At 36.4% G+C, this 25559-nt stretch overlaps 1 protein-coding gene across 4 annotated transcripts in view; it reads right to left on the bottom strand.

Moving 5' to 3' along the window:
* Nucleotides 1-25559, bottom strand: part of ITGAV (integrin subunit alpha V) — a 55423-nt gene that overhangs the window by 15056 nt on the left and 14808 nt on the right. For all 4 annotated transcript variants that reach the window (XR_011141874.1, XM_068948341.1, XM_068948340.1 and 1 more), the window contains exons 3-24: nt 23917-24008; nt 23267-23381; nt 21764-21825; nt 20183-20228; nt 18537-18662; nt 17714-17758; nt 17482-17525; nt 17339-17395; nt 16819-16871; nt 16199-16401; nt 13607-13798; nt 13450-13495; nt 12792-12893; nt 11952-12010; nt 10821-10975; nt 9127-9264; nt 8329-8396; nt 7208-7355; nt 5695-5787; nt 4552-4631; nt 1424-1504; nt 307-412 (exon numbers count right to left, since the gene is read on the bottom strand). Coding sequence is in view for 3 of the 4 variants with exons in the window: in XM_068948341.1 (XP_068804442.1) it covers nt 307-412; nt 1424-1504; nt 4552-4631; nt 5695-5787; nt 7208-7355; nt 8329-8396; nt 9127-9264; nt 10821-10975; nt 11952-12010; nt 12792-12893; nt 13450-13495; nt 13607-13798; nt 16199-16401; nt 16819-16871; nt 17339-17395; nt 17482-17525; nt 17714-17758; nt 18537-18662; nt 20183-20228; nt 21764-21825; nt 23267-23381; nt 23917-24008 (2111 nt within the window). In the remaining variant the exon portion in view is untranslated. The remainder of the gene's footprint in view (nt 1-306; nt 413-1423; nt 1505-4551; nt 4632-5694; nt 5788-7207; nt 7356-8328; nt 8397-9126; nt 9265-10820; nt 10976-11951; nt 12011-12791; nt 12894-13449; nt 13496-13606; nt 13799-16198; nt 16402-16818; nt 16872-17338; nt 17396-17481; nt 17526-17713; nt 17759-18536; nt 18663-20182; nt 20229-21763; nt 21826-23266; nt 23382-23916; nt 24009-25559) is intronic.

Genomic DNA, 25559 nt, shown 5'->3' on the forward strand with positions numbered 1-25559 from the left:
GTTCAAGTTATTTCAACTATTTCATCTAGATTTCGAAGGGCTAGAAAATCTTACAGATAATAAAATATGAGTAATGCTGTAAAATATCACAGTAGCTTGTATTTGGCTGCTCTTGCTACACTAACTGTGGGCATTCTCCCACTTCTTGGAGATGCTAATGACTGACCCAGTATAAGAAGGTTTTGTTTCTATGCAAGAACAAAATAGAGGGAAAAAAAGCGACAATTTACTCCATAGAAAAGCTATGTCAAAAGATTTTTTTTTTTAATCACAGAACTGACGTTGACATTGGTAGTGACTGCATACCTCATAGATGTGCTGAACTAGAGGCCCTATATCATCTTCTGTTTCTGGATTTTCTTTCGGCTGCCAATTTGCAATAGGAAGGAATATGTGGTCAGGAGACGACACACTAAACAGTGGAGTGAACAAGTAGTTATTATCGAGTATGAAACATTAGATGCAATTCTTTATAACATATCAAAAAACTAAACATGTCGAAAATAATCTCCAATTTTTCATCCACTATATTTAAAAATAGAAAGAACAGAGGTGAGTGGCTTGTATATGAAATGTTTAACTTTCTTCCCTCTGTGAAAAGATGAATCTTGTATGTGTTTAAAATCCTTTTTTTTTTCTCCTTTCTTAGACTTTGGATTCATCTTACAGTATCTAATAAAATTTCAGTAGAATTTTAAGATACTTGCACATCACCAAGAAACTTACAGCATGAAATATTTCAATAATGAGAAATATTGATGTGAAGATTTGATCTGTATGATCGTAAGAATAATTAAACATGCACTGAAAACAGTGAAGCTAGTGATAATACTTTTCAGTAGTTCCCCTCTCACAACCCTCAAAACCAAAGTATATCACAAGGAACAAATAATGAATGCAGTCGAAATCGATGACTTGGGAATCTGAGTTAACTGGCTAAGCGAGAGGACTGTATAGCTTTTAGCCATAAAATGTAGATTTCCAGTAAGTTGAAGTAATGAAGGTAATGGAGTCATTACGCTATTGATACTATGCTTAAGACTAAAGAAGGTGAAGCCACTGCAAGCTGATCTTTAGCGGGATTTTCAACTTTCGTTTTAGAAAGCATTGGAGATGAAAACCCAGCCAGGTTGTAGAAGAGGAAAGCGATCTGGAGAAACGTGTGACACTGCAGAAATGAGGGGTCATTTTTTTTCTTCTAGAAAAAGCTCTAATAAAAAAAGCAAAACATTCATTTTTGGAAACCGTTTCGTAATTAAGATTTGAAAGTCCACAAGGTGACTAGCAATAGCCACATTTTCTCCTCCCTAAAGCTTCCTGAAAACTTACACAGACAGACCTGAAAGTTTATTGAATTATAAAGAAAAAAAAAATGCAAAGCTCACTTGAGAAGAAGACATTTAAAATCAGTATCAGTGCTTACCCTCTAATTTCAACAGCTGCTAAAATGGCAAGGTCAACCTGATAGGATGTTACTGGACTTAGATTGTCATACAGATTGGAACTGCAGAGAAAATAAATTACGTTTGTTTAATGCAGCAGAAAACTACATATTAAAATATGTATACACATATAAATAATTGTATGTAACATCATAACATGACTCCGAAGCCACTGCAGGAGAGCAAACATACTAAAAACTAAGTAGCACATATTCTGTTCCAACACCTTCTCATGTAAAAAGCACGACAATCCTACTCAGTGCGATTTGGAGTTCCCTCAGCAGAGGGAAGTTGATATATGACATAAAGCAGCTGCTTGCTCCACTCCTTAGCTGTGGCATATAAGGAAATTCAAATGCCAGTGCTGTGGGATAACATCAGCTCTATAGCTAGCACAGCCTTACGTTCCACTTTAGAGCACCTGTTTTGCCCAGGAGCTTGTGTGGCCTCCAATGAGTCCCAAGGCAACAAAGTATGCTAGGGCAATTTTGGCTACCTCTCTTCACAATTTCTCAAAACAGTAAATGAACATAGTTAAGGTCTGATTCCCACACTTTAGATCTATCAAGAGATGTGACAGATATTAAAGCAGGTAGAAGCAGTTGCACATAACTTCTTTTGGGCTTATTTCATAAGCAGAGAATCAGAAATATAAAGAACACTCCCGCTTCCCTCGCTGTGAAGCTGGGGCAGAATCCTGATCTCCTCAGTCACATCCCATCTCTCACCCAAACCACACCATTTCCTTTAGGTCTTCTCAAAACCTCTAATTTCTTCACTGCTGCTGTAATCAAAAAAAAAAAAAAAAAAACACAAAACATGCCCCCAGTGTTTCTTCCTGACCTGTAAATACCTCGTCCTTTGAGAGACTAAAGTTGTTCTGCTATGAATTGTGACAGCTTTGGAAGTTTAGCTTTGTGAGTTTAAGAGAACTAGCATGATCTTTAAAATCTCTGAGATAATACCTTAATAATATCTGTCACTATAAACTGTGATTACCATGTTTGATTGCATCACTGTTCTTGTGTTCAGAGACTGTTACTTAAACAGCTGATCTCGAAAGAGAGCAGATAGGCTCCAAAGATTATTTCCTCACTATTAACTCTTACCCACTCTAAGGTATCCTCCCAATGCCAGGGCCAATGGAAGAGAAAAGGATGGTATTTATAGAATAGAAAATCTTCAGCAGAGTGTCTCTCTCAGAGATAATGTGTTAAAAAACACACTGTATATTGGAACCTATCATCAGGTAAGAAGACAGAGTAAAGCATTTCCTTGATTCTCAAAGGGCACTAACGAGGCTAACTCGATGGGAAGTCCGATCCTTGCAGAAATGCAAGATAAACCAAATTAAGAGATAGCACCTGAATTGTGTTAAGAGCCAGCTGGCTTCAAAGCACGCAACTCTGAAGCCTAGGTCCAGAACAATAGTCCTGTGACTTCCTATGAGGGGAATTCAGCCAGTGCTGTGACTTGTAAATATCGTCAAGTGAGCTGAAAGCAGGTAATATTCAAGTCGAATATACTTGATACTCCTGATTTGTAGAATCATCACAAATTAATAATATTGCAGTCTTGTTCTCCCTTGTTCTCCACTTCTGTGGAAGTAATTTTTAGTTTATTTTGTTCTCACAGCTGTACACATAATCAAGATATATTCATCTCTCTCCCATTATATTTTATTATATATATTATTCTACATTTTATCATACGAAGATTGCTCATTTTCTCACAAGTTTCTTTGTTAAAAGTTTAGACTTGGAATGAGAGTAAGACAGATCTCATGGCTAGATACAGAGGCATGATGATAAGCGGCAGTCAGAAGTCACATAAGGAAATTCCTTCAAATGAGGGGTGGAAAACGTTATAGGAACTTCCTTTGTCTTCCATCAGAAGAGAAGCATGATTAAAGCAACTTCACTAAGAGATCCTTCAATGACTGTTTAGTCTCCCAGTGAAAGGTACAGTTAGTGACTGCTCTTACTCTAAAGGAGAAGCCAGATGCCCCAGAGAAGATCACTTTCTGCAAAGAAGAACTGGCCTCCCATGCTGCTGGCAAAGTTTGCTAGCTGATAGAGAAGAGGCAAAAAACAATTGAGTAGACAGATCAAAGGCAAGATCAAAGAGAGATTTAGTGCTGCCAAAACCTTTGATCACCAGGGCAAACCACTGTATCATTAAAACAGAATGATAAAGTTATTTAACTCTTGTAGACGAAAAACGTGTATGTGAATGAGAATAATTTATTCACTACATACGAAAAATTAAGCCCTTAAATGTGAAAAAAAACTTTTGGTCCACCACGGGCGGGGGAACAACTGTATTTACACTGTAGGTTCAGTGGCATAAAACCTTTATTGGCTAAAGAAATCCCTATTGTTCATATCTCCAAATCTTAAATATTTTCTCCAGTAAATTAATATTTATATATCACACTTATATGAAAGTAATATGCTATATTTACCAGGAGAACTACTGTTTTGTTTAATTTAGTTTGTAGGCTCTCTTACGCTAGCTACTGTATGATGCATCTAAAATTGTTCATTGCACATTGCTCTGCTCCTTGCATACGCAACGCCCCCTCTGCAAGGCTTAACCTCCCCATCCTCAAAATACATGAAATTTGAAATTTTACATCCTCAGAAGAAATCCAGTGTCCAAACATTAGTTTCAAAACAGAGAGATGAGATACCCAAAGACACAAGTTATTCTGTGGCACTACACAAGTGTCAGAGGATCGGAACAATACATAGGTACAAAAATACAAAGTTTTCTTTGAAACACTTTAAATGGTTTTGTTTCTCATTACTAATATAGCAGTATTTCTCTTGCGCCTTAGCGAGTCTAAAAGCTGTAAGCCAAAGAAACTCCATTCAAATAGAAAACTGGATTTTCCTATATTTTCTCCATACTTTAGAAATCATAAGTCATAAAAATTAGTTTTTTTTATTTTTTAAAACATTTCCAGGCAAAAAAAGAATTAGTCTGGAGTGAAATTGTATGTGGAGTTCACAGTCTTTATCATCTTTTTAATCTTTACAGCCTTTTAAATCTCTCTGATTTAGCATGTTATCTACCAGAAGAGGTGCATATTCACAGATTTCCCTACCTTCGGATTTGCAAGTCAAACTTCACGGAGGTATCCATTTCAGACTGCTGGTGCACGCTGAAACGCAGGCCAGCTAATAGCTTTAGAAAAAATCACCATGGTTCAGTGGAAGCATAATAAAATACATTGTAAAAGCTTCTCAGTACTATTAGACTACAATGGAATTGCTCAAGGCATGCGGTCATGAAGACAAGACATACTGAACTGGCAAATAAAACTCATCCCAATCACCAAGGCTAGAAATATACCTCTTTTAGTATATGTTTTAGCTGATATATTGCTGCCATAAAATAGAAAGGTATAATTTCCATCATCCTCATTCCCTTTGCTTTAGCCATTTTTACATATAACTGAGCCTTCCCCCATGTGCTGTCATAAAGTACCGCAGTCTGAAGAACAGCAGGTTCAACAGTTCGAAAATTCACAGTTCACAAGGTTTGTTCTAACTCAGTGCACAATAGTTGCTTTAATATCTGTGCAGTTCAGCTTGATACACTTCAAAAAAGGTTGGAAATTGTATTTATTCACCTTTACAAAATGTTCCTAAATAAAAGCACCGTCAAAGCATTTATAATTGTACTGATTTTCGCTTTGTTTCCTCAGAAAATTAGACCTATTAGGTCATACTATCCATCAGTGACTCACTTCTAATAGAGTTCAACTCTTCTAAATTCAGTTACATTTGATGGAAGTGCAAAGGTCTTAACTAGATGAAACTGTTTTCCAAACTTCACAAAAACAGGCAGAAGAAAGAAGCCCTATTAGTTTTCCACAGTAAGAAAGATGCATTATGTGCTTGCTCTTACTATATACTAAAAAATCCACATTAGGTCTAAGGACACAACCCTAAGGGGGACCAAAGCTCAGTAATTCCACTATTCATTGACCTACTCATTTTCCAAGTGGCAACAGGAAAAACATAAAACTCATGAAATCCTTTTCAGACTTTAATTCAGCTGAAAAGTTGAAACCAATTATCAGTGGTTTTACTGAAATGACCAAACATGTGGGTGGCGAAACGTCAGCTAGACCTTATCTTATACTTGTATGAGTAAACATCCTGCCCAAACACTACTGTGCTTAAGAAAAGAGCCAGCTGCATTCCTGTTTGAGCTACCAAACGCCTGTTGAACCAAACTGTACCTTAGTTCCTGCTTTCATAGGATTTCCCAGGTCACAAACTACCATGCGAGTTTGATTCTCAGTTTTAAATGCACATGACAGTCTTGCTAAAGCCTGCAGTAAAGTAGAAAGAAATATTAAGAAACATCATTCTTTACCTCTTGACGAAAGTCTGGGAAAGAGTTCCAGGCGTGTTGCATTAATTTTAATATAATTTCTCAGTCCCAATATAATGAAGCACTATACAGATTCAACAAAATCTGAAGATGAAAGCCTCCATGGAGACATAATTTTGATATCAGATAGATGTTCTTTAAGTTATACAAAGAGATATTCAGTACTCTTTATGTTGGGTAGTACTGATGATTTTTGTGGCCTAAAGCATTTCTCTATTTGATTCTTTAAAAGCTATGTGAAGAAATTCTGGCAACTAAGCATGTCTTTAAAACATAAAGATTGGCAAAACAACATGAATAGTCACTAGCTCACTCAAAAAGAAGTCTCAGGGGAGTTATCAGATTTTGGATAAATCCATAGGGTAAGAGGCATCTAGGGACTGATAAGCCACATCAGAGAGATCCAGAGCAGCAAAGGTAAACTTCTGTCAATCAATCAAGCTGAGGCATGGTCCAATATCTATGAAGGACATGGTATCAGAGGTGACTGAAAATGCTTTCAAATCCATTTTTTCCTTCCTTTTTTCTTTTTAAAACACCAGTTGGTGCTTTAATAATGGAAGATAAGTTATATCATCCCAAGTAAGAGTGGTTTTAGTGCCTTAACCAAATTTAAGTGTTTCGCTATTCAGAGTTGCTATGCAACTGAGATTTGGGGTGGGAAGCTTAGGGAGATCAATGACTCACAGGCCACAAAGTACAAGCTAGCAGGCAGAGCAATAGTGTCAGTCCAGATCTCAAAAGACACATAAAAGTTTTCCCCTTAACATTCTGCAACTTTTCAGATGTACTGAACGATCACACATTACACTGGAGGAAAACAAGTAGAAAGAAGAACTGAAAGTATCTGTAGTACTTGTAAATAGCTATAATGTACTAAACTTGAATTTGGACTTTACCTGTGTATCTTCAAATAAATAAAAATTATCTGGACACCTTAAATACAAGGGAAAGTCAAGAAATCACTATTTCATTCTCTCTGGTCAGGATAACTGAGAGACTCAAGGCTTTCTATATACTTTGGTGGAAGAGAAGAGTCACACCCAACATCACTTGTTGCCTCAGTCTAAGTTTAAATTTAAATAAATTAACAAAGGCACCATTCAAATAAAGACTTGCAATAGAAACTATCTTTGTGTCAAACTCCATTACACAGATTCTGCTTTGTTGCTACTAGCAGGCTCTTAAACTGGAAACATTCAGGCAGGTGTCATATTCACAGGGCTTGGAAGAACTTTCCCATTTTTTGGTGCTTTACTTCAATATTGAAGCTTAAATACCACCACTAAGGGGCCCTATCCCGTAGACTTCCATAGCAGCAACTACGACTCTTCAAAGAAAGATAGTTGGACTTCTACCTCACTGTTTCGAACAACACCAATGAAGTCTGCTTGGGGTGGAACGATGACGAAGAGTTCTGCTTCATAGGCTCCTTCCCCTTGATTCTGAGCACTGACAATTAGTGTCAGAGGATTGTCGTCACCAATATCGATCCGCTTCTGATCGCTACATAGGAATGTAAAAATGTAAAAATGAGTTCTGCAGTCTGGTTTCTAAATACATTACATTTAACAGGTGGAACTTACAGAAACAAGAGGCATTCTGAAATTGCACGAAGACATTGGAAAAACCTCAAGGCACTACCTACGTTTCAAGAATACTGTGCAGATCAAGAGATCACTGCGCTATATTTAAAGCAAAAATGTGACTAGAATCACTGACAAAAATGGAGCAAGTATTGAATGCTGTTTTATAAGAAATATTTGAAAAAATATAATAAACTACAAAACCACACACATTTTTGAACAAAGAGTAAACACTTCTGAACAACTAAATCCTTATGAATGTTATGGATTACATATCTACTTAAGAGGTATAAGCGTATATTTTATAAACAAAATTTGATGGAAGGCTCAACTACAGAATGCAGCCAAGACCTCTGTAATAGATTGGTTCCAGATATAGAGTATCTTCCCAAACAATATTTTTTCCTTTTATCAACTACAAGGAAAGCTAATTGTAGGTACACTGATGTTAGAAGTTTCTGAAGCATTTGCATGAACGCATATGCTTGTGAACTCTACTATATAGCTACATGCGCATATAGGCATAAAAAACAGCTGATGTTTGTGAGTAAAGGGAACACAAAGCTGAAAATGCCTTGCCTCAGGAAGGGATTTTGAGTGAAAAACTTGTCTCCTTTTCCAGATTTACCTGGGTGACACCTGTTTCACATCTTCATGCCTCTATCTAGTATTAAATAAGGAAACAGTGGTGCTAATGCAACCAACGCTGTTGTATGCTAGCTATATGTTTCCATTTTAGCAAATGTGTAAACAAAATCATACGCATGCACAAAGGCACTCATAGTATTTGGCAGATCGAAGGGCTTGCTCTCCATGTATGACGTGCTGATGATATTTAGTTACAAATCAGAAAATGGGTTTTCCTTAAAAGAAGGAAATTATTATTTATTTACCTGTCTACTGAAACCTCCAGCTTTGGTTTGCAGATATTATCATCACCACAGTCCAACAGAATATGTGCCTACGCAAAAATCAAATGCGTATCGTTTTAATAATTCCTGCATCAGTTCTAACATACATTTCCAACGATATTATTTCACCACTAAATCAGAGGTTTTCTGAACAGCTGATTATGAGATATCATCTCATCAGACCTCAAAGAGAAGACAACAAGTGTGCTTATGTATGGGGAGCACCCTTCCTAATCCTGCAATAGCACTGGTGTCTCCATGTCTTAAACCTATTTCTACACTTTCAATAATCTGTTCGCTTTGAATTGCATCTCCACTATCCTCTTTACAAGCAACTGTAAAAAACTCTGTATAAAGGGCCAATACAGAAAAACTGTATTTATTATCTTAAGAGAAATGCAGGGATAAATGGGTAAAATACATAGAGCAGCAGAACATGAGTAATGGATGAAACATTCTCACCCTTCAAAATCAACACCTTTGTTACTAATTTAACTTCTTTTCTCTAGAAAACTGTTAAGTAGTATGGGTGAAAAAAGAATTCAAGCACTAAAGAATAACATGTGTCAAAGAAGAAATTTAAGAGATAGGGGAGAGGGGAGAAAAGAAAAGAGATAAAAGACAAACATACAAGTCAATCAATATTTCCATAATTCAAGGATTAAAGCCTAGGTATATATTTTGGTACCTTAATTTTTCAAAAACACTAATATGAACATGAGCACTGAAAGCTAAAAATGTGTCCTGGGTTCTTCATCACAGATCCTCTAAGAAATATACCTGTCTGCTCATATTAGCAGGAGTGAACTGGTTGAGGATAGGAGCCAATCCTGTTGCATCAACAGCTGTTCTGTAATCCAGGCGGTATTCCATAAAAATAGTAATGGGAGTTAGTTTGTCTCTAAATTCAGATTCATCCTGAGGAAACAAAAAATTTCAACTGCAATAAAAACATGCAAGAAAACAAAAATAAAACATCCTTAGAAAGTCTCTATACTCAACTAACTGCCATCCCAACATCAATACTGGGCAGTATTTCAGTTTATTGTTCACGTTGTAGTAGTAACGAGGAAGTCAAAATAACATTAAAACATTCAACCTTTTTTCAAACTAGGACATTTCTTCTCAGAAAACCTTCAGTGTAAACTTTGAAGATGGATAATTATAGTACTGACATGCCTGTTTCACAAAGGGAAACTGGAGCATATAGAAAGACTAAGCCATGGAACTATAATAGCCAGGAGTCTAAGAGCCTCTATAACTCTACTCTTTCCTCTCAGAGGAAATTCAGTATGCTTCTAACAACCCTCATAGATGTTTATCTTTTGACTTGAGATTTTTCCTTCCTAAAAATATCACTTTGCACTTCAATTCACTGACTTTTATAGTAGTAATTTCAGACTATTCAATTTATCAAATTTTGATTCTGTCCTCCAAAGTGCTTACAAACTATTTCTTACTTTTATGTTAGCCACAGATTTTTATCAGCAAAAACTCTGCTTCATCATTCTCATTTCTGAATACTGAATATTACTAAACCTAGAACAGTTGCTTGCAGGACTGTACTTCAGAAGCTATCTTCTATAGACAGAAAGATAACTCTTTCATCACAACTTTCAATTATTTTTGCATCCAATTTAAGGTAATTTCACTTAGAACATATTTCATTACTTTCCTTAAAAGAATGTCAGGTTGGAAAGTGTTAAAGCTTTACAGCCACTAAGATCTGGGACGGCTATTCCTATATATCCCCTATTTGCTAGGCTAGTCAAAGAATTACCTATCGTCCATGAAGTCTTTATTCAAAAAAAAAAAAAAAAAAAAGCAAACTAGCCATAATCATTAAATAACGTTTATTTTTGATTTTATAAGCGCTCCAAGGTAAATCTGAGCTGTATGCAACTCACATAGCTACTCTTTAACCTGTCTTTCCTTACGTCAGCCAATATTTCTTCTGCTGGGTCATACATTTTAGCATACATGTTAGCATCTGTTCACAATGGGGGAGACTGAAGCAAAAACACTGCAAAAAAGCAGATTGACTATTTCAACCTTCTGTGTCCTCTGTTATTTGCTGACCTTTACTTTTTATCGGCATATCTATATTTTTCCTCATCTTTCTCTTACCTCCAAAGTAGTAATAGAACCTCTGCTTATTGACTTTTCTGTTCCTTGCAAATTATAACTAATTTTGTGCCTAGATGACATGCCCAAGAGGTCCCCAACAAAGCTCAGAATTGGATTTCCAATCCACTAGCTGACCAGGATCTTAAACGCAACACCATACCTCTTTCACACTCTCACAACACTGACAATCCAGCATAGACGTATGATTTTAATAATTCTGGCTTTATCCATTGGGCATGAAGTTTCTCTAGCATTTCTTGTTCTAACTTTTTTAGTCACCTTAACGACAAAGTTGTAACAGACACGACACAAAAAATGATTCCCCTAAAACACAAGTGGCCACTTACCCTCAAAAAGGCATCAAGTTCTTCACAATTCATTTTGCCCCCCTTTGTAATAGTCATGTTCTTAGAGTGGCTAGGCTGTTTGCTGTGGAGAAACAGAGCTCTCCTTATAGCTCCTTTCTGTTTAAGTTTATCCAACAGCAGCTCCACTTGGAAATCTGTGAAAACCAAAACATTTGGGTTAGGGATATTTCATCCACTTGAACACAAAGCAGATTCCTATGAGAAATGGAATTTAAAGCCAATTTCAGCTATAATGAAAACCTAACACTTAACTTTTAAAACCTCCAGTTCTTCTGGTATAAAGTCTGTTACTACTGATACAGTAACTAAAAAGCTCTACCAGTGTCCTAAAATTGGATTCCACTCTTTCCTTAAAAATTGGAAATATATTATTGTTTGCGCACAAAATAATAGTTTTACAGTTGCTTTGAAACTGCCACAACAGAAGTTAAGACTTTTTTCAGAAAAAGTTAACATAGTTTCACACATACAATTTACATTATTCAACTCCATCGCTAATCTAATTGCTTCAAATATTTGATATAGATAATGAAATTTAAAATATGTAATTGATGTTTATATGAATCTTGCCAGATCAAGCCTCGTTTATACATGCCATACAGAAAATAGGGAAAGGGTTTCATAATCAATAGATGAAAGTTGACTGTAGCCAGCTGTCGGGCCCCACTACAAAACCTCTTAGAGATAACTTAAGAGCCCATTTGAAACAATTTTTCTGATTCTGATCCAGAGATTCTGATCCAAAAATCAGTGAAATCAATCAGAAGCTGTTAATTTCAAATTTGAGGAGTCCCAATTCTTTGTGGCTTGTCTACGCTTTTAAAGGCTCAACAATGTACATATTTGAATATTCTTATCCAAAATTCCCCTGTCACCAGGGGCTGATCTTAATTCTCTAAAACAAAGAACTTTCTAAGACAAGCTCAACAAAGTTGTTATATTCTGCAAGTGCTAAGCATGTGCAAATTCCACTGACTTCAAAATGGTTACTGAACTGGTAGGATTGTGCTGTAAATGATAACCCGTTGTTTCAATAATTGAAAAGAATGCTGACTCATATTCGCACACAATATTAACAGATTTCAAAGTTTTTAAACTAGTGGAACTTACTGAGTGAATTAGGGAGTCTCCCTTTGCCATCCGCTTTTAAGCAGAACTTCACTTTAAAGCTGTTTTGGAGGAAAAGAAACGATTAATTAAAAATCCACTTTACAAACTTTTTTCCTCTCCTTTTCTTCCAAAACTCTTTGCTGGTTTTCTCTGGTCAAAGGTATTTTCTTCCGAGACTTTCACTCTCTCCCAAAACCTTTTTTCCATGGATGGGAGAGAAATCAGAACCTGGTAGTAAGTAGACAGTAAGGCAAGCAATGCAAAGCTTTGAAGCCTTGATTCACGTAGAAATAGTCACCTGTGAGGCAGTGCTTCTCCTTGAAAACAAATGTGAGTCATTTACTGTTAAAGCTAAAAGGCAACTGGCCTACTGAGCTTAAAAGGAAGTTAGCACTAGAAAAGAAAAGTAGAATTGGTTTATAGTCCAGGAACAAAATGTTACAACAGAACCAAGACCAGCCTGCAGAGTACACCCTTCCCAAATATCTTCTATAACCCCACTCAATTTTTCCGAAAAAATGAGTCAATAGGCTAAAAAAAACAACAACAACAACAACGCCCTCTGAACCATTACTATCTTGCGAAGATCTTACTCTACTCAATGCAGACAACTGACAATCTATGTGGGTAAGCTGTAACATAAGATAATCTTTGAAGACAATGTCCTTTCATTGTTGTCAAAGATTTGTTTTGCTCATTCTTTCAGAAAAATCTACGTATGGTTGCCTTTTTTTAATTAGTTGATTAAACTTTATGTAAGCTTTCAAAATTCAAAGCTTATGAAAATAAAACACAAAGAGATCCCTCCCCTCAAAGGAAAACAAAAGATATCCTGCTTACCAAGAAACTTTCACATCTGACAGCGAACAGGCTTTGTTTTCTGGATTCAGAATGGTTGGATTAACTTCCAGGGCAGCATTTACTCTGATGACTGGTCTAGCCCTACAAAGCAAGCATTCTTTTGAACAACATTCAACGTAACAGTAAACAATCCCCCTCCCATCAACCTGAAATATACGCATAAACACTTAGACAATATTTAGTGGAACTCTAAGAACAATAAATAATCATGGAGCTGATTACAGAAAAGGAGGAAACAATCTGTGCTCATTTACTACCAGAGTCATAACGTGGACAACTGTGTTAAGGGAAAGTCCTGTCTATTTCCAGCACAGACATGTGAGGTCCTTTCCCAAAATGACTAAGCGCTCATGAGGATTTTGGGATTGCACTGCATAGTGGCTGGCAGCACTCTGTATATGTTGGGATCTAGACAACTGTCACTCAGAAAGCCTTGAGGACACCCTATTTAGATTTTCTCTTAGCTACAGATATACTGAGAAGCATAAATAATAGATTACAGACTGTAAATGTACCCAGCGAAAACAGCAGTGTAGCCTTTTTGATCTCCAATAGTCTGCTTTTCTTTCATAACTGATGAATGCCACTGTTATTCTCTGCTGACTGCACGCATATAAAAACACAGAGGGATACCTACCTATACAGAACAGCGGCGTCAACACCAAACGCTCCAACAATCAGATCTAGAAAGAAAGGAGAAATACCATACATACAATTAATTTTTTTAAATCTGCTGTTAATCAGAGTTAGAGATACTATTAAGTTATTCCAAAGTGACATTTAGAGCAACAGACCTGGATATCCATTTTTGTCCACATCTGTGGCTCCTTTCAGTGAGTACCCAAAGCTGGGTGGCATAGTGCGAGCTGCCCATTGCCCTTCAAGAACCTGAGATGGGACCGCATTCAAACCAGTTGCTCTTCCATTGTAGATATAAACAAGCCCTCTCTTGTCCTCTCCACCATATGGTGCAGCAACCGCAATATCTGTAAACCAAAACAGCAGTCTTCAACATCTCCAAACATAGACAAGGGGAACATCTGTGCTGACAGTGATCAATAATTTCTATTTGTTTCAGTGTGTGCCAGCAGGGATGAAATGCTTTTTTTTTTTAATTTTTTTTTTTTTTAAATATAGCCCATGGGATGCTGGGATTTCCTAGAAACTACAAGAACACGTATCGCAGACTTGCATTTGCAAAAAAGGAATAGTCCTGTGAACACTTTTGCACTTCAATAACTGAGTCATAGCCAAATCATATGGATTTGGGATGTTTTAGAGTAGAGCATTAAACATCCAGAATTAGTCACTGCTGGAGACAAATCAAAAAATTAAGTGGGACTATTTCATTAACACGCTCACGTACATCCAAGGGGTATGACATTTTAATAGTTCTGGAAGACTTATATCAGCCTAAAGAAATATTAAATATCAAATTCCAGCCTATCTGGATCATTGCTTGGCAATGTATTTCATGGAGAGCTTCCTACTAACACAATTATGCTGCATCTCTTACAGCTTAATAAGTTTGAGGGCACTCATTATCACTGAACGAAAACCAGTGATAAATAAAATGCTAATTGGACTCTCTATAGGAAACACTATCTGTAAAGAAAGCTTTAGAAGCATACATAAGATCTAAATTCAGCATTTCTCAAGTAGATTCTAGGACTCCATCAACCAAGAAAGTATTTAAATAAAACGCTATATAGACAATGGGAATTATTATAATATTGCCCCCTTTTCCCTTAAATTTGCAAAAAGTTTCATGAAAAGAACAAGCACTCAAAAAATTACCATTTTGTATTACAACTTAGCTTTACAAACTTGATGAAACAGTAGAAATTTCAACCTTGCACCATGCTATGATGGAAAGCACTTTAATTAACACACCCAAATGAAACAGATCAGGTTAAAAAAAAAAGAAGACCAATGGCAAAGGAATTAATCTTAAAAAGAAAAAATGAAACTATATTTCACTAAGATTTTTTCACTTAAGCTATATTTCACGCTGAAATACGACAAAAAACAAAACATCATTTGGATAATATGATCAACTGACCAGATTTCCAGCTATCAGCGCTAATTTTTCTAATGCCTTCCCCGAATAACTGTAGTGATGTTGCTTCTTCACACTAATTCCATACTATTAACAACTTTATTATAACCAATGGCATAAAATATTTTGAGCTACAAAATTTACATCCTGTTCAAACTGGTAAGTTACAAAAGGGACTATGAAGTTAACACTTATAGTTAACCTAAAATCAAATTTTATCTTTTAATGGATAAGTCACTCATCCACTTAATCCTCCTGATATCACTTAATCAGTAAGTTGCTAAGACAAATTGTACTGCTTTATGGATCTTATCTCCATTTCTCACAAGGTTTTAAAATATGACTCATATTACTGTATGACAATCTATCTAGAGATAGAACTATGGGATATTTCCAAGACAATGAAAGAAAGCTCAAGATCAGATAAAATGCCAATGATTCCATTAAAAAAAAAAAAATAGAGCTACCCGGGATTTAAAAATATTAGCCCATTATAATTTTTGATTCTTCAGAAAATATTTAACTTGCAATCAGAATGAAAAAACAGAAACGTGAGCATTTTTTGTGGAACTCAAATCCCTATGACTCCAAGAAACACTGAAGTATGATTTCCCAAACACAGTACTCTCACTATGATAACTGGAAGTGTTTGTCCCAGAATTATATGATTTTCATCTGGTTCACTGCTGTCCACTGCTATGGGAAAGCAGCAAGAAGCACTGGCCAAAGATTTGAGAGTCCACAGCTTTGGTTGTATCAAACTCAAACTTCTCATCCAAATACTTCCTCAAGACACCCAGCTCTCAGTATAGTCAGCTGTAGTTCTTACAAGATATTTTACCCAGATCCTTCCATTTTGAAATAAAAAAATCTAGACTTTTCTCAGGAAACCTCTTTTACCAGAACATTTTAACCAGCTCTCTGACACAAATGCTTTTTTTCAGTCATCTCTGCATTTCTGGAGAGCAGGATTGGCTTTAAACAACGGAAACAGGAAAATAATTGTGAAGATGTCCTAACAAGCCCCAATGGGGAATCAGTTCTTTAATCAAGGTTTCTATTGTACTTATCACTTAGAAATATACTAATCAACGTAACAGCTAAAATAATCCATGCTGTAGTTTAAATGGTATAGTCTCTGCTCGATGCATACACGTAACTCCTGTTAGCATTCTTGGGAGTAGCATATAAGCATCGAAAGGAGTCTAGACCTTAGTGTCCAACATTCACTCATGGTTAGAATGCCTAATGTTTGTGCGTAGAATCCACATTCATTCTGTTATTTAGTCCATAAATTGAATATACTGTTCAATAAACGATGTCCTACCATTGAAGCCATCCTGATCTAGATCACCCAGAGGTGCAATAGAACTGCTGAATCTTGCAAATATCTCAAAACCATTCAGCTTCGTGATCTGAAACCCTCCAGAGGCTCGCTGAAGGCAAATGGAAACTTGGCCGACCTCTTGAAGTTTCCCATCAGAACCTCGATCCATAAAGAGAGGGGCTCCAATAAACAAATCTGTATAACTGGACCAAAGAAGGATAAGGTTCTTCAATAACTGCAGGAAAATTCAGTTTCATTCTCTCAAGTATCCATTAGCAGGACTAATGCAGCTCTGAACTAAATATTAAGATGAAAATTTCCTATCCTTCAATTGCAACTGACAGCAAACATTCACTGACAAAGTAAACAGCAATATACTGGAATTTAAAACATGTGAATACACACCAGCCAGCACAGAATACATACCAAAACAAATCCATACTCCTTAAAACAAATGTTGAGTGTCAGTGAAGTGCACTGTGCAGATACATGTTAAATAAGTAATGAAGATTAGAAATGTATATTATAGGAAAGATTTTTTTCTTGTTAAATAAAAACTTTTTTTCTTTTTCTTTCCAGAAAAATGTTGGGGGTGGGGGGAGGGAAGGGAACCCACTTACTTATCCCCATTGATATCTGTGGCGGCCACGGAATACCCAAAATAGGCAGCCATCTGGAAGGTAAAATTAGAACAAATGTGTGAGTTGTGTTGATATAAACATACAAACAAGTTTATATCCAGCTGTATAGACAAGATTTTAGGGAGATGATGACATATACTGCAAAAATGTTTGTATCTCTTCTCATATTTTCATTTTTATTCCTTATACCGTTAGAGAGCAAACTGATCAGTTACCTTCCCCATTGCCCCTTTCATGATTCAGCCCTATTTCCTAGTTCTCAAAGTCAGCAGCATTTGCTCCATTCAAAAAACTGTTCTAAGCAGTATCATAAAAGAGGAACTCACAGAACATAAACTTTCAGGATTCCTACATACTTCATACAGTTTATCTTTGGTACCTAAGCTAATAACATAAAGAATATAATTACGTTCTGGGACCCTAGATATCTTCTCAACATGTAGTCTTTCTAGAGAAATAACCTCCCTAATCACCCATCACATTCAATAAAGCTACACACCTGCTCTCCAGTGAAGTTGTACATAGAGGACATGTTTCTCCCATTGTAAATAGACACCTGCGTATCAGAAAATACACATTATGGCATACCAACAATATTCATCTTCTTATTTATTGTAAAGTTTGATATTTCAAATCTCCTACCATGCCCAGAGTTCTTGCTGCTCTTGGGACTCCCGATACAAAGTCTAAAATATAAAGCAAGACACTCAGATAACATTTATGTTCCAAAACACAGTAACTTTGCTTGAACAGAGTAGTTGATTCCTAGTGCTTTATATGCTTTTCTGTGCACTGCTCCATTTTTCCTATCCCTTTTATTTGAAAGACCTGCCCAGTACATTAGCATGATTTTTCACTGAAATAAATGTCTTACCTTCTATGCCATCACCACTGAAGTCTCCGACAGCCACCGAATAGCCTGATCAACAGACAAAATTAGTCAATCACTTTGAAAAGCTCATTACATCTTTCATCTCTCTCTACATTCGTCACAGGACTCTGTGCACTGCCATCTTGTGTCACCTTAAGACATAATGAAACAAGTACTGCTTCCGAGAAGCTTAAACAACGAACAGCAACATGAATAGGCTGTAAATCATCAGCATCTATGTAACATACAGCGAAAACTGACAAGTTCACTGAGTAGATTGGTTTTAACAAACTTGGTACACCAGCTTTTTGAGATGAGGAGCACGCTTCAGACAGATTCAGAGGTGGTTCAGAACAAAAATGTTTGAATTTGAACTTTTCCAAAAAAAAGTTAGATTCTATTTTGATTAAAGGCTCCTTCAGACTGAAATCTCTAAAGAATTTATAATAAGGCTACCTAGTAGTCAGTGAAGCCAAGCAACTGTTTACTGGTAATCTTGTCAAAAGTTCATTTGTGAAATGCACACATATTATCAACTTTGGACTCTGCAGATAAATCTTTTTCCTGCGCATAAGAAAGAACAGCAGTTGTGTTCTTTCTTCACACAGAGCTGACAGCAGTTTGGAATAGTATAAAGGACAGAAATCCTGACTGGGGTATTAAGATAATTAACCGCACTTGTCGTACTAACAAATTATTGTATTTTCAGATATGTAACTCTTCAGTTATCAGATATTAAGTAACAGTGTGATTTAAATATATGAATAGTACAAGGGGCAGTTTTTCAAGTAGAGATAGTTTTTTTTTTCCTTTTCAAACTACGCACCCAAGTAGCTGTCATCAAAAGCAGCACTAGCCGGTCGGGTTGCTAACTGGTCATCATACTTCGTACTGTAGATTTTTGAGTCATACTTAGCCACAATCTCTGCCACTCGATCAGAAATAAGTTGGCCTAAAATTAGAGAAAGAAAACAGCTTGAAAATACAGAAAAATGTGCGTGCAATCATTCATCAAGCAACAGGACTGATGCATGAAATGTTTGCTTCTAAAGCAACAGCTCTTCAACAAGACCGGCCAGAGAACAGCCAGCAACAGTAGCAATGAAGGGATTTAAGTGAAAATGTAAAAATTTGGACTGTGCTTCAGCAAAGACTAAATAAAGCACATGAAGCGTTCTAACTGAAAACAGAAGCCGTTCTCGCACATAAAAGGACTTGCATGGGACTGCTCAGTTAGGCAACAATGAACACATGCTTATGGGTATTGCAGAATTGGGTCATCACTCCTGTGCTAAAGATCGTCACACTACAGCTTAATATGGCAGACAACAAGCTAATAAGATGAGCATAGCGTAATACTCTTTTCTCTGTTTTCACTTCATGAGCCACTAGATGGTGACCTGACTACACTCTTTTCTTTAATTTAAACCTTTAATCACAAAATTTTTCAGAAGAATACTTACTTCAATACATCTTCCCTAGGCATGTACAAAGTTTAGGGAGAACTATTCTTCCCAGCATTTCGGAATGTGGAATAATAACTTGGGGTGAAATTGCAGTTTCTACTGTTATCTTCCACTCAGAGTTGAGATTTTTTTGGTAACAGAAAAGAATAAGGTTCTTTCAGCAGATGAGCTGTCACTTTTGTCACAAAGCAATAAAATGAATATATGCAAACATAATCTGCATTATACTACACCTGCAGTTTATTTTCACTCATTTTATTTTCTTTAGAATCTGAAATAGGACTAGAAACAAACCTCCTGTGTTACTGAGTCCACGCTGCAGGCAGACACGATATAGAAAATCTTTCATAAATACTGGTATTTACAGACAAAAACAGGCAAAGGAGCTTGGCAGCTATGTCCTGATTGTAGCAGTACCATCTTCTGAACTGACCTGATCATAGTGGGTAACACTGAATGATCCTGCAAACAAACACTCACTGAAGCCCATTTTAGCAAGAGCTATAGGAAAGGTTCCAGGGAAACGATGCAGTTAGAGATAAGATGTGCACCACAGCACAAACAGATCAATGTAAAAATGCAATACAACTTTGCCTTTGAAGGAAAATGACAGTTCTCTTTGCAAGGTGCATTTCTCATTGAAATAGGTGTGTCAGAAAATAAAAAAAATCTGCAGGTTTTGAAAGAACAAGCAAAATATCCTAAAAGAAACTTATCCAGCCAGTGGAAAAACAAACTTCCCATTTTAAAGAAATGCCTTTAAAATGCTCATAGCTATTTAGAAGACAAAAGACATATCTCGGTACAATTCAGTTTTAATTTATGGTTGCCTTGAGTATTCACGAAATATTTTGAAGGTGTAAGAAAAAATTACTTCTGGTAGTTTTCTTACAGGCAGAGTTTGACAGTGGTTGGAGGCGCGTGGATACAAAGGAGTGAGAGGATGAACAGGAAATCAAAGAGAAAGAAATCAAATTTCTTGCGTGACTTAACGGATATATCTCACCTTGCCAGTAAAAACTTCCAGGCCCTCCAAGCAGAACTCTGTCTCCCTAGGAAAAAAAAAAGCAGAAATCTCTGTGTTAAGTGCATCTAAAGAAAAGAAAACATGTCCTATATATATGGCAACCTAGGAATCCCATGCATGTAAATCACTGTAACTTTACTGACCCTAATATATTTGTTAATCATTTCTTCAAAAAAAAGTGTATCTTGTAAAAAGCTGAGATAACAAACAATATCCTTTTGAGTCTTTCTTTCCTATTCCACCTATTTAAAATCATCAGCAGAATTATAATTTCATTTTAATAGACCCTTCTACCAACACAAAACTAAGACAACAGAAATACAACTAGGAGAAAACTTTTAAGAGATTATTTTGCTACAAGGCAATCATAATGTATTTTTACATCAGTACACAAATAGTTTCATCTTCTGCCCCTGCCACTTTTTTTTTTTAAACTCACCTATAGAAACGTTTATTTAAGAAAAGCTATGATTTAATTCCCCCACTCTGTGTTCCTTGGTACAAGTGTAATCCACAAATCATTTTATAAAACTTCAACCATGTTAGTTATTCAAGTGCTGGGACTTTGCTGCATAAGTATCTTATTGAATCAGGGCATAAGCTCTACTGCATAATTGAACCACTTATCCTGGTTTTAACCTAAAAGCTCCCATATTCTTCACTCAGAAAAATCTAGGACAGAGTTTTGGAGGTACCTTGTACCCAGGCTTGCCCATTCAGCTAGTGGGCTGGATTAGAGCCCAAGGGCTAGAGTCTGCTCAGTCACTTAGAATCCTGTACTGCCCTTCCCACAGTTTCCTCCAGAGGCAAAACAAAGATGTCCTTGGGCAAAGAATGATGGGGTATGACCCAGTTACAAGGTGTGAAGAACCCAAAAGAAAGCCAAATTGTAAATAGGGTCTGAGTGGTCTTAGCATGCCCACACTATGCTAAACAATGTAACTGTAGAATGCAGAGACCTACATTTAGTTCTCATATTTGTACATATTTTTGCTGTGCTTGGATTTAAAAAGTAATTGTGAATTAAAAAAAAAACTATAAAAGGGAGGAAGAACAAAGTAGAAGAAACATAAGACAGCAAAAAAAGCGAAAAGAAACAAATCAAAATAATTCTGTGAGCTAGTTTGAAAACCAAAACCTAATTCACAAGAGAAGTATTTACCAGCTTCTCTTAGAAGTAAGGTTTTTTTTCTCCTCAAGTAGTAGCATGAGTCATGCATCCTTTCAAAATAAGCGTCTTAAAAACCTGAATACTACTGTTTATTTGACTTGAGGACTAGCTGCAGTGAAGGTTTGTGCCATGAGGCTAGAAAAGCTGATTATTTAAGATATGATTCCTACAAGGGGTGGAAGCGTACTGCTGAGAAAACGAGGGAGAAACAGGTTTATAACACTAGACTCTTTCAAAGTTATTTTTGGTTTAATTTAGCAGGTTTTTCTTTCAAGAATAATGGTTTATATTTATTTCACTACAGACGTGCTTGTATTTGGTTTTTATCAGGTTTGCTGTTAATTTGCAACTGTCTGCTGACTCATAAGAATTAAGTAAGAATCACATACCTTTGTAAAATCAATACTAAATCCACCTTGACAAAATCCTTGTCCATCCGCATCAATAATGGCTACAAAAAAGAACAGGTAGAAACAAAAGAGAAAAAAAAGAGAAAAAAACCAAATAATTATTGGTAGTGAGACAGTTCTATGGAAATGAATTTTTCTAAGTAACCCTGCACTACTGAACTTCAACCTTGGAATTTTTCCCTCCTTTCAGGTTTCTAAAGGTGTTTCTCTGCCTCCTAAATCAGTATCTTCTCTTTATCAACAACTCACAACAAAATGCTGTAGCTACCTTAGGGCTGGTCTAACAAATGTTCTAGCCTAACACTGTCAAAGTGAACAGCAACTCCATATTCCTTTTGGTTTATCTTCAGAAGTATTAGGAAAAAGTAATTGTAATTTTCAATCAGGAAATAAAATATTTTGGAAATAAGGGAATGAATTTTTCCTCTTTGTATAGAATAAAAATCTGAATGTTATGCAATCATAAATTATTTCACGTATTGCCTTAAAATCGAAGGAAAAAAAGCATTCCTGGCTGAAAAAAAATATACACCCCAAGATTCATCCCAGCAATAATTTTTATATCTTATAATCTTGTGACTATACAGCTCCAGTGTAGAAATGCTGACAGACCTTTATCTAGAAGCGTGGGTAGTTGACATTCACTTACTTTAATAGTACTTATTTAATCTCCCCACCCTTCCCCCCCTTTTTATGTTGAACAGCACTGGATTTCATTCCTGTTGTTCATCAATAATTTTCAGCAATTAAAAAACCTACCTTGGATGTTCAACTTTTAAGCTAATTTTTTTTTTTTTTTAAGGTTAGGAGCATTTGTGAATATTCTACCAACTTAACTACACTGTATGGATGCAAAGCATTTGGAAAAATGAGACTCAGTGTTCAACAGTGGATATAATTTAAACAACGCATCAACACATGCACACAGTGCATACCTGGAAATTAGAACCTACTTGCGCAAAATCTTGTTCTCCAAAACTATCACCCTTTTAAGTTACTTGAATAATGAAGTTTCAGGAAATTCTAGAGTGGCTCTTAGAAAAAACTATTCAGAAAGTGCTTTTTCACCTCAGATATGTTGTTCTAATGTTGTACAATTCAGATAGCTGTGAAAAGCATCAACTAAAATGCTGTAATAATTTCTGTTCACTGCACACACTACAGAGAGGGGCTCAATTTAAACGATACAGTGATTACTACTGAAATGGTCAATTTAAAGACCTGAGTCCTCAAGCTCCAAGGATATTTAGATCTAATATTTTGCTCTCGCCTACAGCGGAGAAAAGTTCTGGACACTGCACACCAACTGGAGAATTCAGATGTCTGGATCTAGCAAAGGGTTTTTTCTAATTGCCATGGGACTACATATGAAAGGGGGAAACACCTGTTAAAAAAAAAAAGAATCATCTTCAAATGTACACAAAATATACTGCAACACAAGAGAAATTCCAAACAAAAAGCCAACAAGCGCTTTACACTTACTAGACCTGCAGGGTGCATACTCCACAGCTTTAGATCCAGCAAGCAGGTAACACGTTCCTACAGGCTCCCTCTCTTGCTTTGTTTCAGTTCTCCAATGATACAAGGGGGCACAGGCCTAAGGAGGATGTGACAGATGGAAAATAAATCACTCTTCAAAATGCTGCAGCGGGTATGAAATAATACAATGGAATTCCAATTACCTATGGAACAGTAACTCCCTCCCCAAACCCCAATTTTGGCAGATGTACCATGTTATCTATAGAGAAGACATTTATACTATCACTGCTGGCAGGGAGGAAATATCAGCAGTTTGTATTTTTAGAAAATTTAATTTTCTGAGAGCTGATTTTTTGCAAGAATCTTCAAAATAATATTTTTAAAAGCAACATTTTTAAAGAGTTCATCAATAATTTATAACATCTATTAACTTCTGTAAATTAATTCTACTACACTTTCCTTAAAAATAGATAAAAATACTACATACATGCTTTATTTATAAAGAGTTAAAAAAGGGTTAGCTAATAAATTCCAAAAAAGCGAAATCAAGCAAAGTAGTGAGGTTTTTTTTAAATTATGAATTATCATGATCTTTTCACAGTCTTTCCACTACAGTATGCTAACACTGAAGCATCTCAAAGGCAAAGGCTTACCAGAATTTTATCATTTTTGGATCTCACAGAGGCTCCAAACCACTGATGAGACTTAAATTCCAAAGGATCATCAGGAGCAAAATCTCTGTTGCCTAAAAAGAAAATGAAAAAGAAGCCTAATTCCACAAGAAACTGTACCGTATGAACAAAAAACCAAAGCCATTGGTTTTGATGCGCACAGACAGGCAGAAAACAGTAACACTGAAGAATATCACTCTTTTATAGAAATAGTCTTAAAAAGGGGATTCTTTTATTCAGTTTTTATACCTAGGGCCAAAGGTAGCTATTTTTGAAACACATACAAGGCATTAGTACAACACTGATTTGTTTTAGCAGCACAGAATTTGTATCACCTTTGTCAGGGACACAATGAGTATCTCATACTCAGGATATTTGATTTCCATATCAGATTAGAGCACTGTTTCATTCAAGAATCAGTGCCAAAGCCTAGTTAGCACTAATGCTTCCAGAAGAAACATTGCCTTGATTAAGTTACATGAGTTTTGTCATGGACTGGTTTGGGGACAGAAATTCCGCTGCTCTGCCCAGTATTAATGTTTTTATTCTGAATGCCACCACAGCCTATAAAGCACATCAGCGAGCACGCTTACAAGCTAAGAGTAAAATTAAAAGGTATTCCATAATAAAAACGTTAAAGAGAGCTTGCCCATGCAAAGGAATGAGTTGAATAAGGGATAATTTGTACTTTATGTTAACTATTTAGTGATGGTAAATGTTTGGTAGAAACCAGTTAATTTGAGTGCTATTTTGTACGAGCGGTAACGTTAAAAGTCTCTAAATCATGTAATGTTCCTGATGCACTATCACTGAAACAATGGAAACTTTGCTAGCTTATTGAGAAAACGGATGTGGCACTCTGAAAAGATAGCTTAAAAAAGCCACCTAAATTGCTGGTTTGCTGCGCCTAAAGCTAAAGGAGTCAATGAGGTCACCAGCCATACCTCAGTTCCAGACTGCTGGGGGGAATCCCAAACCCCAACCCTGCTATGAATCAGCACTTCCATTGCTCAAGACCTGTGACCACTTGAACCACAACTTCCTTGCGTGTTTACACCTTGTAAAGAACGTTCCGACTCGAGGCACTTTATTACGTCCATTAGGAAAATCCTGCGGAAAGGACAATGAAACTGATTCTAATCTGCAGAGTCAGCCAAAACAAGCAAGCATCTGGACTACCTTAATTTTGCTTTTAGATTGGAGCTATGTAGATATCAAGGCAAGAGTGCACAGCATCACAGAGAACTATTGGGTTTTTTTTTTTTCTGATTTCAATAAAGGCAATAACGGTCAACACAAACATCCACTTACTTCCGCCACCACCCTCCTCTACTCTCTTATTCAATAAGCACTCAAGGAACAGAGGGCCTCATGACTAAGCCCATCTGCACAGATTTATGTACACCTGAACATCTATACTGCCACTCCTTGCAGAAACCGAAACATGGTTTAGAGTCCTGCATGTCACCTTCTCATGGAAAAGAAATCCAGAGACAGAGCTAGATATATTCAAACTGGGAACGTCTTGAATTTCTGAAGTCCCTGTTTTGTCGTCATCTTTCCTTTTCCCTTGCCTTTACTCATAGAAGAAAACACCCAAGGATGCAAGCTGCATGACTGGGTTC

This window comes from Struthio camelus, chromosome 6 (genome assembly GCF_040807025.1).
Source record: "Struthio camelus isolate bStrCam1 chromosome 6, bStrCam1.hap1, whole genome shotgun sequence".
NCBI classification, from domain to species: Eukaryota; Metazoa; Chordata; class Aves; order Struthioniformes; family Struthionidae; genus Struthio; species Struthio camelus.